The sequence below is a fragment of the Manacus vitellinus genome, unplaced genomic scaffold (genome assembly GCF_001715985.3).
Source record: "Manacus vitellinus isolate BGI_N305 unplaced genomic scaffold, ASM171598v3 scaffold_24_pilon, whole genome shotgun sequence".
Classification (NCBI taxonomy): domain Eukaryota; kingdom Metazoa; phylum Chordata; class Aves; order Passeriformes; family Pipridae; genus Manacus; species Manacus vitellinus.
Genome location: NW_021939798.1, coordinates 3,951,062 through 3,964,434, shown reverse-complemented (window position 1 = coordinate 3,964,434; position 13,373 = coordinate 3,951,062). Strand labels below are relative to the sequence as shown.

The 13,373-nt window shown below is 42.2% G+C and overlaps 1 protein-coding gene across 3 annotated transcripts in view; it reads left to right on the top strand.

Annotated features, from left to right (window-relative positions):
• FOXK2 (forkhead box K2) overlaps positions 1-13,373 on the top strand; it is a 54,791-nt gene that overhangs the window by 29,909 nt on the left and 11,509 nt on the right. For all 3 annotated transcript variants that reach the window (XM_018073177.2, XM_018073176.2, XM_018073178.2), the window contains exons 2-3: positions 9,933-10,127; positions 12,843-12,990. In XM_018073177.2, the coding sequence (XP_017928666.1) occupies positions 9,933-10,127; positions 12,843-12,990 (343 nt within the window). The remainder of the gene's footprint in view (positions 1-9,932; positions 10,128-12,842; positions 12,991-13,373) is intronic.

Here is a 13,373-nt window from a genome sequence, read left to right as displayed (position 1 = left end):
CTCCTTTAGCAGTGCAGTGACAATGCTTGGCCTGTATTCTCATGCAGACTTTTATTGAGTCTGTTTTTTTATTCCTGGATGGATTTCCACTTGCGTGACTCTCTGACCGGTTCAGTCATGTCTGTTGTTTTTATTCCCTTTTATCCTTCTGCACTTTCCTGCTGCCCCTTACACAGCCCATGATTTGAGAACTTGGCATGGCCTCAGAACAGCTCAGGAGGAGGAGGAGTGCTTCTTGAGGGATGTTTTCCAATAACAGCGTGCTTGTTGTAGATTAAATAGTTTCGTTACTTTTTGGCTTTTCAGACTCTTTGGCGTCTTGATTGGTTCTTGAGTGCCCCCACAAGTGAGGAAGGAACCTAAATTTATGGAACAGTGTAGAGCAGCCAGTGCACAGAATGTACCTAGAGGGTGTGCACATTCACCAGAGAAGTTTTAGGAATTTGCAAATAGAAGAAAAAGTGAAAGGTAATTTAAACAAACATTCTACAGGGTATGGTTGGTTAAAAAAAAAATCATCGCAGAATATCACATAAAATCTGGATTTCTGCTGAAATAGCCAACCCAGCAGTGTCACCACAGTGAAGCAAGTATGGAATGACTCTTGAACATCAGCCATCTTTAGGTAACTGTGAAATTTAATTAATGCCCCATAGCTGTGAGACAGGAGGCTGAAAAAAGCCTGTTCTTCGGCCAGACAGGCAGATTTAGGGGGGAAATGAAACACTGCTGTCTACTCAAAGTTCGAGTGGTAGGAAGCAGTTTTTGTCACTCTTCAATGGCCTGAGTTAGTCATGGATTTCTGTGTCGAATAAAGGGCTGTGCTGCTCTTGGAAGCAGAGTTGTGTCTTGAAAAGGCCACCTAAAATAAACGTTGCTTCCTTGATTCAGGAATAATCCTTGTGTGTGCAGGCCTGCCTGGGTGGGTAGCTGCTCTCTTGGTAAGGATTAGGAGGTTTGGGCACAATTTTGCACTGGAATGCAGGTCTCTGATGAGGTAATCAATGAAGGCTTTTGTTACTAAAGTAATGTATGAGTCACAAGTGCTTTTTTTATGGTTATGCTTGCGTCAAAACACATCATGACAGCACTTGTTCACTGTACTCCTCCTCCTGCCTTAATTGTAAGGGATGTGAGATGCCAAGAGCTGTCTGTTTGGCTCCCAGCAGTTTGCTTTGCTTTGCTTTGCTGAGAGCTTCCTGTTTAACACTGAATCATATTATTAGAAGTCGAGTGTTTCCACGTGAACCTTTGCACCCCCACGAGTACCCCGTGACTGAGGGCACCTCGAACTAACCAGCTGGGTGGGGAAGGATGGAGTGGCTTTGGTTTGTCTGCATCAGCTCAGCTCTGGTTGGAAATCCTGGGCTCTGTGGAAAGTTTTGGAATGGCATTTACTTTGGTGAAAGTTGGAGCTTGCATGTTTGATGATAGGAAACCATTGTTAAATGCAGTTATCTGGAAGGAAGAAGAAATGATAATTGATTTTTACTTTCCCTGTTGCGAGTGTTTTGTTTCTGTTTTTTTAAGCAGGAAACTGTTGTGTTATGGAATGATGTATGTAGGCTCTGTTGGGACTCCAAATAGCTGTTTGCAATTTGGCAAAGACAGAGAGGCACACAGTCTTTTGGACAAATTTGAAGTTGTTTTTATAGTTTAGAAGGAGATGTAGGGATTGAGACCACACAACCTGGCTCCGCATACGGCTTTTGTGTACAGAGATGCTAAACACCCGAAAATGCAGCGTTTCCATAGGCGGAGTTTCTTTTGTGTTCACAGGCTGGGGAGCCTCAAATTCCAGAGGCATTACATGAGCAGTTTTAATGAATTAGTGTCTGGTTTTCCTGCAGCAGATGTGACAAGCAGCTTTATAAGCTGCTTCCCATCGATCGCTGTTTTCCAGCCCTTTTGTGTCTTTCTTTTGCTGAGAGAAAAGCAGGGAAGAGCTCGGTTTCTACAGTAACTGCTGCCTACACTCCTGCCTGCAGGCCAAGTGCTTTCTCAGTCCTGCAGCCTGTGCAGGGCTCCTGCATTGAATTTCTGTACGTTTTGTTTGGGTTTCTAGTTTGTTTTTTTCTTTTTGCTCGTTTAAATATTTTGCCCTCGAAGAGGAGAGAGGAGAGTGCAGTGGGAATTGGTGATTTGGAGATAGGTAATTTTAATTAACCACAGCACACTGCCACGACTGTAAGATAACCTAAATGTTTTTGCTGCTGATCGATAGCAGTGTCTGTGTGTTTGGGATGCAAAGAAAATGAGGTGCCTGGCTGCTAAAACAGGAACCTTTGGACATTTGTGATGGCACTTTTGTGATGCCTGTTCCTGTGGTGTAATGATGCAGGGCAGGGCTGAGATCAGCTTCAGCTTGCTAATAGAATTCTTTACCTTTGCAGCAAAATTTGCTGTGGTGGAACAACTCCACACGTCATTTCAGCCTAAACTCTGAAACACTCCTGGCGAGATTGTGAATACAGGGTTAAAAATACCCAGTTTCTCATGACGTCAGCTCCGAGTGGGAACGAGCTGAGCACCATTTCAGACAAGGTCATGTGTTTATTACTCAGTTGGTGTTTGCTGCTGGTGCTTCAGGAATGTTCCCGTTGTCGTCATCAATATTCTGCTGTCATAGGATCATTTCTTGACGCAGGCATGCTTGTTCCAGACCCTTCTGAAGGCAGGTCAGCACCCTTCCTGCAAGGAATACCAACCAACAACTTCCCATACTGCTTATGCACTTGCTAAAACACGAGCAGGGAAGTCTGGAACCGAGGTTTCCCAAGGGGGAGCCGTTAATTTACAGCCAGATCGTATTTCCAGCCTTTGCTTACAATTTGGTACAAGTGTTTTATTAGGCAGCTTGAATTAACATGAGGCTACAGCAATATTTCATCCCTTGTGATGCTGCAGAGATCTTTCCTTTTGAATCTTAAGACATTTGAGAGAGTAAATAGATCAGGAATCTTCAGGGTGTTTTCCATCCCGCTCGATGGAGCACCTGAAAAAACACCCAGATCCTTGTGAAAAGCTCAGAGGGAAAAGTCAAATTGCTGGTTTAAAAATGTTGAGAGTGTTTTGTTCCTCCTGGCAGCAGAGGTCGAGCGTGCCATGGAGCCCTGCTGCTCTCTGTGGGGGGGCCATGCTGTGCAGTTATTGATCCTCGGGCCACAGAAATCAATGGCAAAGGATGCAGAGAATTAAGGGGAACACGCACGAGGTCGGGATTCACTCCCCAGAGGAAAAAGTTGCCACTCTTTAAATGGCAGTTGCTTTTTGGGTAACCTCTAGAAGTGTCCTGACTAGTAATGGCCAGGCATAATTGAATGTAAATTAATGGTAAATTAGCCACATCAGGACTTAGTTTCAAAGCAGGGAGGAGGAGGAATCCATCCTACCCCAATGGACTGTGAACATGGGACCTGTAGGAAGAGATGCCCTGTTCTGGCTGGGCTGGGTGCTCACATTTCCCACAGGCTGTGGTCAGCTGCAAGGACATCAAAAACTTCCTAAAAACCTACTGGAGGAGTTGGGCTTTATGTGACATTAATCTAAATATTATAAGTAAATTTTTTTGATCACCATCAATAGAGTAAAACAGATACTCCTGGAGAAGCTTCACAAATGCCATGTTAAAACTAAAATCTCTGACAGGAGCACCAGGTGGAACTTCATGTAGGTGAACAAGCACCTGCATAAAAAAATTGCCCATGGGAAAAAAAGTTCTCCCTGTTTAGGACAATAAAAAAATCATTATGATCTGATTAGTATTGTAATATACTGGATCCCTTTTTCAGTGTATCCATGGTAAAATTTCCTATGCTCTTAGCATTTTTCCTATTATTGCTTAATGTAATCCTAGAAAAGGCTTTGTAAAACAAATATCTGAAGAGTTATTTCTGTTTTAAGAGTCAAAACAATGCTTACTACAAAAACTTAGAGGATTTTTTTCTAGTAACCCCTGTTTTATTAGAAATGATTTAGTGGTGGGAGTTTTCAGGTGGCTATTCAATATATGACTATTTGGATGAATTTATAGATCTACCTTCATTATTAGTTTGGAAGCCCAGATTTTTAACTGTTGGGTATTTTTAGATTATCTTGAAATAAAAACTGCAGTTCAGTTCAATTTGTCTTCTTAATAAGTTTTGGTTTTGTTGATTCTTTCAGATCTAAAGGTGATGACTCTATTCAGGAAATGGACTGTGGTATTGACTTCCAGTTCAATTAAACACAGCCCAAAGTCTTAAAAATAAATTCTGGATCTGAATAATTTAGTATGCCTGCTCTTGGTGTTGAGCAATCAGAAACCTTTTGGTTTAAAATCCAGGAGATGAGGAAGTTAGAAAGTTTAATTGTGTATTTTTTTGAAAAGGGTAGGCTGAGTAAAGCTGCTGCTTTCTCCTTGGTGTGGGAATTGTTGCTTTTTCCAAGTTATCTGAAGTTACTACTTTCAGGTGTTTCCAAGACACAGTCTCATCTCATCTCCCAGGTTTCTGAGTGTTTTATGTGTGGCAGTTTGATGGGTGAGAGGAACCTCTTTCTGTAGAGATGCACCTTTTTCTAGGACACAAAGGCACCACACAACAGGCTTTACAAAGACTGAAAAAATGTAATTATACTTCAGTGTTCGAAGCTTTTTTTATCCCCCATTGCATTTCTAGTTGTATTTGTTGAGACTCACCTTTTAAGCCTTGTTCATTTAAAAACTGGTTAAACCCCCTAGCTGCATATTGTTTAATGCATAATTGATTTCCTAATAATCCATTGTGATGGAATCAATAATAAATGAAACAGCAAATGGAGAAAAGATGATGAAATTGGGGTTCTTTGTGCTTTCAAACTGGTGGGGCCTGGCCTCGTCCTGGGGGGTGACAGTGGACACACAGAACTGGTGACAGACTGAGGAGGGGAGGAGAGCACTGCTGGGGTGTTCAGGGACTGGCACACAGGGGGGGTGAGAAGAGGCTAAATGACCTCGATTTTATTATTTTTTTTTCCCCTGGAGAAGCCCAGAGGTGAATCTACTTGCAGCTTGAAGGGGAGTTGTAGAAGAGCTGGAACCAGGCTGTGCTGACAGGTTGGGCACAAGCAGCTGTGGCAAGTTGCAGCCAAGAAGTCATACCTGAATTTACACAAATATCAAACCCCTCCACCAGCTGAGAGTGTAACTGTAGGAATGAGTTGCCCAGCTCTATCCTTGGCTTCAAAATTCAGTGAGACAAGGCCCTGAGCAGCCTGGGCTAACTGCTTTGAGCAGGAGATTGGGCTGGACCCCTTAGAGGTCACTTCCAAACTCAATTTCTCTGAAGTTCTGTTTGAAAGATGTAAAAAAACCCATTGTTGCCTGACTTCTAAAGTACAAATGTATCAAAAGTGGGCCTGGAAGTGTACACTGCAGTACTGGTGATGAAGTGTCAGTGTGCACATCTTCTACCAGAACTATAAATGAATGAATTAGCAGTGAGAGTAATTTTTACTGGAGTGAGTGGAAAGACCAGCTGGGAAGTGGGTCCTAAGTAGGGAGGTAAGAAGAATTAGAAAAGGGATTAGCTTCAAATCTCCCTTCCATGGAAGGGAGGCCATAACCAGTGTGGTGATTTCCATGTTTCTTTGTTAAGTCACCGATCAAAATAGCAGAAGGAAGTACAAACAGCATCATCTTAGGCTGCTGTGCAGTCAGAGAAAATGAAGTGGAAAGGCTGTGTTTAGTGGTGCAGGTGTTGATGATGACCTCTGCTTCTCTTTGTGGGGGTCACACCACTGCTCTGAACGGATTTGAAGTCAAAAATCGACAAGAGCAATCTCCCAAATGCTGACTGGGTTCTTTCGAGGGTCTTTGGTTTGTAATGTGGAAAGTTGAAGCTGTCCTTGCTCTCAGTAAATCAACAAGAGTTCAAAAGCCCTGCAGCTCGTTGCGCTTTTAGATCTGCTTAAATCTCAGGGGATCCTTAAGTTACCTGGGGTTCAGTGTCACAGTCAGTGTGAAAGAACTGAACTGTGCAGTGTGAACTGCCATGACTGGGAGGGCTCTCAGTGCTGAACCCTCATAATCTGTTGGAATTTAAAATCTGGAGGTGCTAATAAAAGAGCAGTGGGATGGCAGCTGCTGTCCAGTTTTGGTCCTGGTTCTTGGATGACAATTCAACTGGAATAATTCAAAGGATACCGAGGCACTGGGTGTCATAGCAAGGTTTATGTACAGGGAGAAGTTTGAATTCCTACTGCTCTGTTTTGGTTTCCCAGATGAAGACAGGATGAAGTTCCTCATTTTCAATCAGGTTTTCACACAGGCAGAATTGCAAGTGTATCATTAGGTTTTCCCTGCAGTACACACAAGTGCAAACTGCTGAGGTGATGTGACAAAATATTAGAAATACAGATGGGACAAAACTAGACTTGACACATTTCCCTCTGAGACACTTCTCTGACACCCTGCAAAGTTGCCAAACTCTGCAGAGGTCCTGCCTGGATCAGCATCGCTGTGTTTGCTGGGAGCTGCAGAGACAGGAGGAGTTTTCTAGGGAGTAGTTTGATGCTTCCTGTCTGTTTTCCAGTAGCCAAACCAAAATGAACATTTTTTTAATTTAAAAAAGAACAATTAAGGCAGTGAGTTGCATTTTAGTTGTGACACCACTGTGGTTCCCTGGATCACACACTGGCCTCTGCTGTGATGCTCCATAGGAAGCACAAGGCAAGGACTCATCATTGTCAGGAAATGCACAGCATTATTTAACTGCAAATACTGAGAATAGTTGTTTGAAATACATAAAATACAAAATTGGCACCCCAGCTAACTAGTGCAGTTGTGTGTTTGTCACGTGGATGCCTGACACACTTTTTGCCATAGAACTGCTTAAACGTGGATGGTTTGCAAATGTCTGGTTTTAGGAAACTCTTGGTGGCTCTGTTTGATTTCCTGCTCCAAATGGCATCGTCCTATAAAGGCAGGATGGTGGTTAGATGAGGTACACAGAGTTGACAGCTTACAAAACTACTTCTTTTCTTTCCTTTTTGTTTTTTTTTTTTTTTGTAAGTGGGTTGTCTGGATGAGTTTCTCCTCCAGCAGCCATCCTGTGGTAGCACATTGTGAAACTGCTGTAAACGCTTTAAACTGTAAGTAAAATCCACTTGGGCTTGTTGAGCTCTAAATGTTGGATGAGGTCTCTCCCTGTGGGTGTGCTGTGGTTTTTGTTTAGTTCATTGTATAACTAAAGAATATGCCAAAACCAACTTGATTCTGATCAAATTAGAACACGTTCTGTACTTTGGTTTTGGAAGTAAATGTCATACATTTGCATAAATGCAATTTATTCAGGAATTCCTTTGGTTAGTACACACTCTTTATTCTGCATTTTGGCTGAACTCCAGCTATAAAAATAGGCTTCTGTTGAAAAAACCTGTTTACAAATATGAATCAATTGACAGATGTGGTCTTCTGATAATGCTCAGGTGTTTGCACGCTCCAGCCAGCCAGGGATTTGTGAGTATGTCGTGTCTTCTGTGCCAACACCGTCCTTTCAGGCTCAACATGGGAAAGGCAAACTGCACTGGTGATGCCCTTGGGTTCTCTTGTAGCTGGTGACTGTGAGTTCCAAGTTTGTTTGGCACAGTTATGACCTGTGCAATACCCCTGGTTGGCCAAAGCTCCTGGTTTGGGGCTGCATTTTATGGCTGGTTTTTTCCCCACCTTGATCAACGTTTGAGAGCCTCAGATCCGGGCTGTGCTTTGGAACCTGTGCTTTGCTGTCACCCAAGTCAGTGAGCTGCACTTGCCTTCAGGTGCCACAGGGAGATGATGCATCCAGAGGGTGCAACAGTGTAAGAAGGGAGATGTTTTAATACATGTGCCTACATGGAATATTGAAGGAATTGTCGAGTACATGTTTTCTACCTCTTCATATTTGTGGTACTTGAGTTGTGAAGATCCACCTCCTACCCATCCACCTTCTCCCCATCCTCACCCTGGTCTGGCACTGTAGGACTCAGGTTGCTCAGTGTTCTGTACAAGGATTTTTCAGTGGGATGAAGGAACGAGCACCTAAAGCGATGTCCGGTTGTTCCCACGTTTTTCTTGAGTTGAAATAAGTTTGGCGTGAAAATATTGAAGGTAAATTTTTCAGTCATGAAAGACATTGGACAGGTGACTAAAATTTACATCTGTCTCTGTGTCTCTGTGGCTGCTGTCTTTGCATACACTTGAGGAGTGTTGTCATTACTGCTGATTAACTGAAATGCTTAGAAAATAGTTTTATTACCAAAACAGCCGAGACCTCTTTCCACTGTCACTAGAACAATATAAACACAAAATACATCCTACTGGAAAAAGGAAAGAACTGAGTTGTTACTGAAGATACTAAAAAACTCCACAACCCAACCCAGAAACTGGTCCACTTTAACTTCCTGGCTGAAACGCGAGTGCAGTTTTTTGGCACAGCTTCTGTTCCTAATTTAGTGCAGGGAGCGTGTTTCAGAAATAGGTCGGCTGTTAAACGCGGCCACGGGCCGTGCTGAGGAGTGAGGCAGAGAGAAAAGGAAGGTCACTGTGGATTCTTTCTCTCTTTCCTGATCCTTGGGTGTGTATTGTAGGGAAGAAGAATCACTGCAGTGCGTGTGGCAGGGGACACAGTGAAAATCAAATGCTGCCTTTGTTCTAGAAACATCCTTAGGTTCGTTTTAAGAAATAAAAGCCAAAACACAGGAGAGTTCATGTTTTCAAGGCTACTCCACAGCTGAGTGTTCCTTCCAATTCTTGCATCACTTTTATGTTTAATATATTTTTCCAGAGAAATGAGCACTTTTTATTTACAGCCTATCTCGCATTCATAGCTCATTTCTCACCCCTGTTCCAGCATGCTCTTGTTTCCTTTCTGTGTAAAACCAGATCTACCTAGAAACACTTAAAAAAACCCAACCCAAACCCAAAACCCAACATTTTGTGAGGTTTGTTTCTGGGTATAGTGTCGTTGGAAAGTCCTTTTCGTCGTGTGGGAGGTGTGTAAATGTCATTGTGGGTTTAGTGTAGTCTGACAGCTTAAGAATGAGGAGATAGTAAAGTTACTTGAACTGTATTTTTATAGATGCTTTTGTTGAAAGAAAATTAAGTTTCTTGTTTGCTCAATCTGTTTATTTACTGAGAAGTTAGAAACAGCTTGTCATGTTTAATTGGGTTCAGTTCTAAATGCTGAGAACAGGGATGTAGAAAGGAGAATACTTAAAGGTGCATGCATTGTGGTTTAAATTTCAAATTTCTAAACAATTGCACGTTGTTAATTTATTGTTAGTCATTAAATTTGGGCATGTAATCTCTGGCAATATATGAAAATGGGCAGTTTATTGAAATTGGGTCTTAAAATTCAGCTCTGAAAAAAAGATACTTGAATGTAGTACTACAGCAGCAATATACTCTGTAAATGAGCAGAGTTAGTTTGATATATGTTTAATTTAATAGGTATTTTAAGAGAAAAGAAATCTCTTAGACCAACCCTATGGAAATGAGTAGACCTCAAATTGGCCAACGTTTATGCTCCTGATTAATTTTGCTATCATGGACCTACTTGTTCATTTGCTGAAGCTGTTCTTTGGCATCATAAAATAATGGGCTTTTGTCTTCAAAACAAACCAGCTTTGGGGGCTGGTGCAGGATCAGGGTGAACCTCAAGAAATTGGGAGACAACACATAAAGTGCCCGTGTTAGAAAGGATTTCATTTGCCTGGATTCCTTTCCAGATGTCAGAGCTGCCTACCTGGGGATCTCTTTGTGGTCATGTTGATCTGTCTGTGATCTGTAAATTGGAGATGGTTGTGGGTAATTACATAAGATACCGTAGCTTTTAAATTCTAAATGAGCTTAGGTGGTACGTGCAAGTTTGCAGAAAGTCTTACATTGTATGAACAAGTGGCTCATATATTTGTGTGTTGTTTTTTTTATTTTCCAGCTGTACTTTCAGGTTTCCCAGCACAAACATCAAGATAACATTCACAGCTCTGTCCAATGAAAAGAGAGAAAAACAGGAGGCCCCAGAGTCCCCAGTGAAGCCTGTGCAACCCCAGATCTCTCCCTTAACAATAAACATTCCAGACAACATGGCTCACCTGATCAGCCCTCTCCCTTCTCCCACGGGAACTATCAGGTATTTAAACCCTGCAGGTGGGATGCAGGGCCATGGACAGGCTCAGCACAGCTTCCTCATTCAGTATTTTGCTTTTGAGGTCAAAGTTGGGTTGAAGCTCAGTGTTACCTGCCCTGGAGAAACCACCTTTCTGCTGACTAATAACACAGTTGCATGAACAGTCTGTGATATTCTGATTTAACAAGTTAAATGTGTAACAGTCTGCTCAGGAGCTTGGTATTCTTAGAACAGTAAGACAGCAGATCTTTTTCTTGTATTCCAGCTGATTAAGATTGCTTTTTGCTCTTGCATGCTTATGGCAACACTTTAAATAAATTTAAATCACACCATTTTTAAACATTCTGATCTGTCACTGTTGCCCCAAAGTTCATCACTGGAACAAATGGGGTTTTGGGTTATCATTAGCGTGGAAAATGGACTGATCTCTTACTCCAGGAGCTTTGTTATTGATTAGTCACTGCTGGGAGTAAAAAGGCATTTCACTTAAAATCCAGGGTGAGGTGCAGGCTCTGGACAGTGCTCCAGGGGAGTGGGATCTGGGATTTTCCTTGCCCTGCAGCTTCAGTTGGTAATTGTAGCCATTGACCGACCTGTTACTTGGGACCAAACTCAACTAACACAAGCAACCCATCCCCACAAAGCAGTAAAATCAGTTCAGATAGAATTGTTGGAATTCCTGGGAAGTTCAGGAGCAAAACTTCCATGTGAAGGCACTGAAAGCTGGTTCAGAGTCACGTACGTGCCTTTGAAAGTGTTTTTTGTCCCCTCTCACTTCCTGTGTCTTCACTGGAGCAAAGGACTGTTCGTGCTTGCTTTTTAAAAATGTACAACTTGTTAATGAAATTTGAATGTAAGGATAATTGAGTTCTTTCATGCTTGCCAAGATCTTGATCTCAATATTGGAGTGTTTAATGACATCTGTATAAGTGATGGAAGCAGAGAGAAAAGAGATCTAGGCTTGACTGTATAACAGGTTTGCTTTCTTATAAAAATGCAGGGAAAACACATCTTGCCCAAGAAATGACAGAGCAGGTCACAGGTATTTCAGATAACATCCCATCTATCCCCACAGCCTTTGCCTCACTGTGAATTTTGTGATTCTCTTCAGGGCTTTCATGCACCTGTTGAGTAGTTTATTACAGACAAAAAAAGACGACAGCTCTGAGTCTATTTTGAGAGCAAAGCTTGACAGCTTCTCTGCAAATCACCCTGTTTTGCAGAAGACTTGTAAACTTGCTTTGATTGTACCATATGTGTGGCTTTGTCAATATATGCTAAAGTGAGCAGAGCAGAGGGATGTTGTCAGCTGATACGTGAAAACACAGAGCAGCAGTGACCTATATTGAAAAAAATAAATTAGCTACACATTTTGGCTCTAATCAAGGATTCTTCTGTACAACACTTAAAAAAATCCAATCTCCCTCTTATAGTAAGTATAGCACTAGTAGCAAATTGTTGGTGGATTTCTTGTGATGTGAAGCTTGAAGGGTATTTTTATATAAATATATATTGCCCAGTCTGCACTGCTTGGCTCCTTCTGTAGGTGAAAAGGGAGGTAGCAAAAAATGTGAGGGGCCAGGCAGACAAACAAACCTCGACAGATGTGAAATTCTTAAAGCTTTAGTGTATAAATCTGAATAACATTGCCTAGAGTTAATTATTTTTGCATTTTGAACCACAGATTCAAGTTAGGTTAAAGGTTGTCTGTGGAGATAAGGCTGGTTCTGGGGGCACTGCAGGCTCTGCCATTGGGATTTCTGTTTTTTTTGGAATTCCTGAGGGCTGCATTGAAATCAGTTGCAGTATGAACTGCAGAGCAGAGAGCTGCCAGAATTATTTTGGGGAAGGGGACAGACATCACCCACTGAGTGTGTCTTTCCTCTTGGCTAAATGGACATTGCAGAAGCAAACCAGCTTTGTGCAGCTGCAGTTCCTGAGGCCTGTGCAAGGCAGGGGACACTGATAGAAAGATGTCACAGTGGAATTACACACAGTTTTATCTCTGTTTCTCCATGATGGATGGCAGAATGTGAAGTATTAAGAGATACTCTTGTATGTGTTTGGCACCATCTCTTGCTTTCTAACAGTGTATCTGCTCTGCTGGCCTAATGCTGCATTAAATTAGCTGAGTCAGTGCTGATGCATCCCATTTACAGATCAGAGTATGGGTTTTATACACATGTGTGTGTCAGTATGTGCACATGCCTGTAAACACTTAAAACAATATTGGCTGAGATTTAAATAAGAACCAAACCTATTTTTTTCCTCACTGCTTGCTGTATTTTCTCAAATGTGCAAAAACACTGCCCAGGAGAAGTGATTTTTTATTTTTTTTTGTGAGCAGACTGAACACAAGCATATGGCAGAAATTCCATGCAAGATGTGTGTCTTGTTTCTAGTTACTGTCTCAAAATTGGTGGTTGCTGATGCAGCTAAAGTGGACTTTGGTGTGGGCAAATCTTACACAAATAGAGTACAGCCCAATAAATCAGTTGATCCTGGTTCTTGGAGGAGGGAAGGCTGAGCTGCACCTGGCAGGACTGTGATTCCCGTGGCTGAGTTAGCAAGGCTTGGAAGGTGGGGGTTGTGCTGGAAGCCCTGCCAGCCTCAGAGCTCTGGTAGTGGCTTTGCTGCAGCAAAGAGCTTTTTGATGAGACACAGTGTGGTGATAAACTGTATAACAAAATAGTAGGATCTTCTTTTTATGCTCTACAGTGCTGCAAACTCCTGCCCATCGAGCCCCCGCGGCGCTGGCTCTTCAGGGTACAAGATGAGTCGTGGGATCCCATCTGACCTGCATTTGATGGCCGACAATTCCCAGTCGGAAAACGACAAGGAAGCATCGGGGGGAGACAGCCCAAAGGTAAACAGGGCTGGGAATCAGTCCCAGAAATGACACCTGAAGTGAATGTAAGATTTGGGGTGTTTTGTTTGCTAAAACGTGTGCGCTGAGTCGTAATTTAAGATCACAGACTTTGAAAACAAGGTGTATGGTTTTGTGATCAGAAGTGAGATTGATTGATTGATTGGTTTGCCCCTCTCCCCTGGGGGAGGGTCTGTGCAGTCTCAGATACAGATCTGTTCACAGGCTGTTGAAAATTCTTTGCAGTTCTATGTGTCTCCAAAATTTATGTTATCTTAAAATTGCTAATCAGAAGAACAAAGTTATCTTAGTTTCTTTTCTGACTTCAGATTTTGGTCATTTCAAAAGTGCCTTAAGTCACATTAGTTATGCTGTGTGACTTT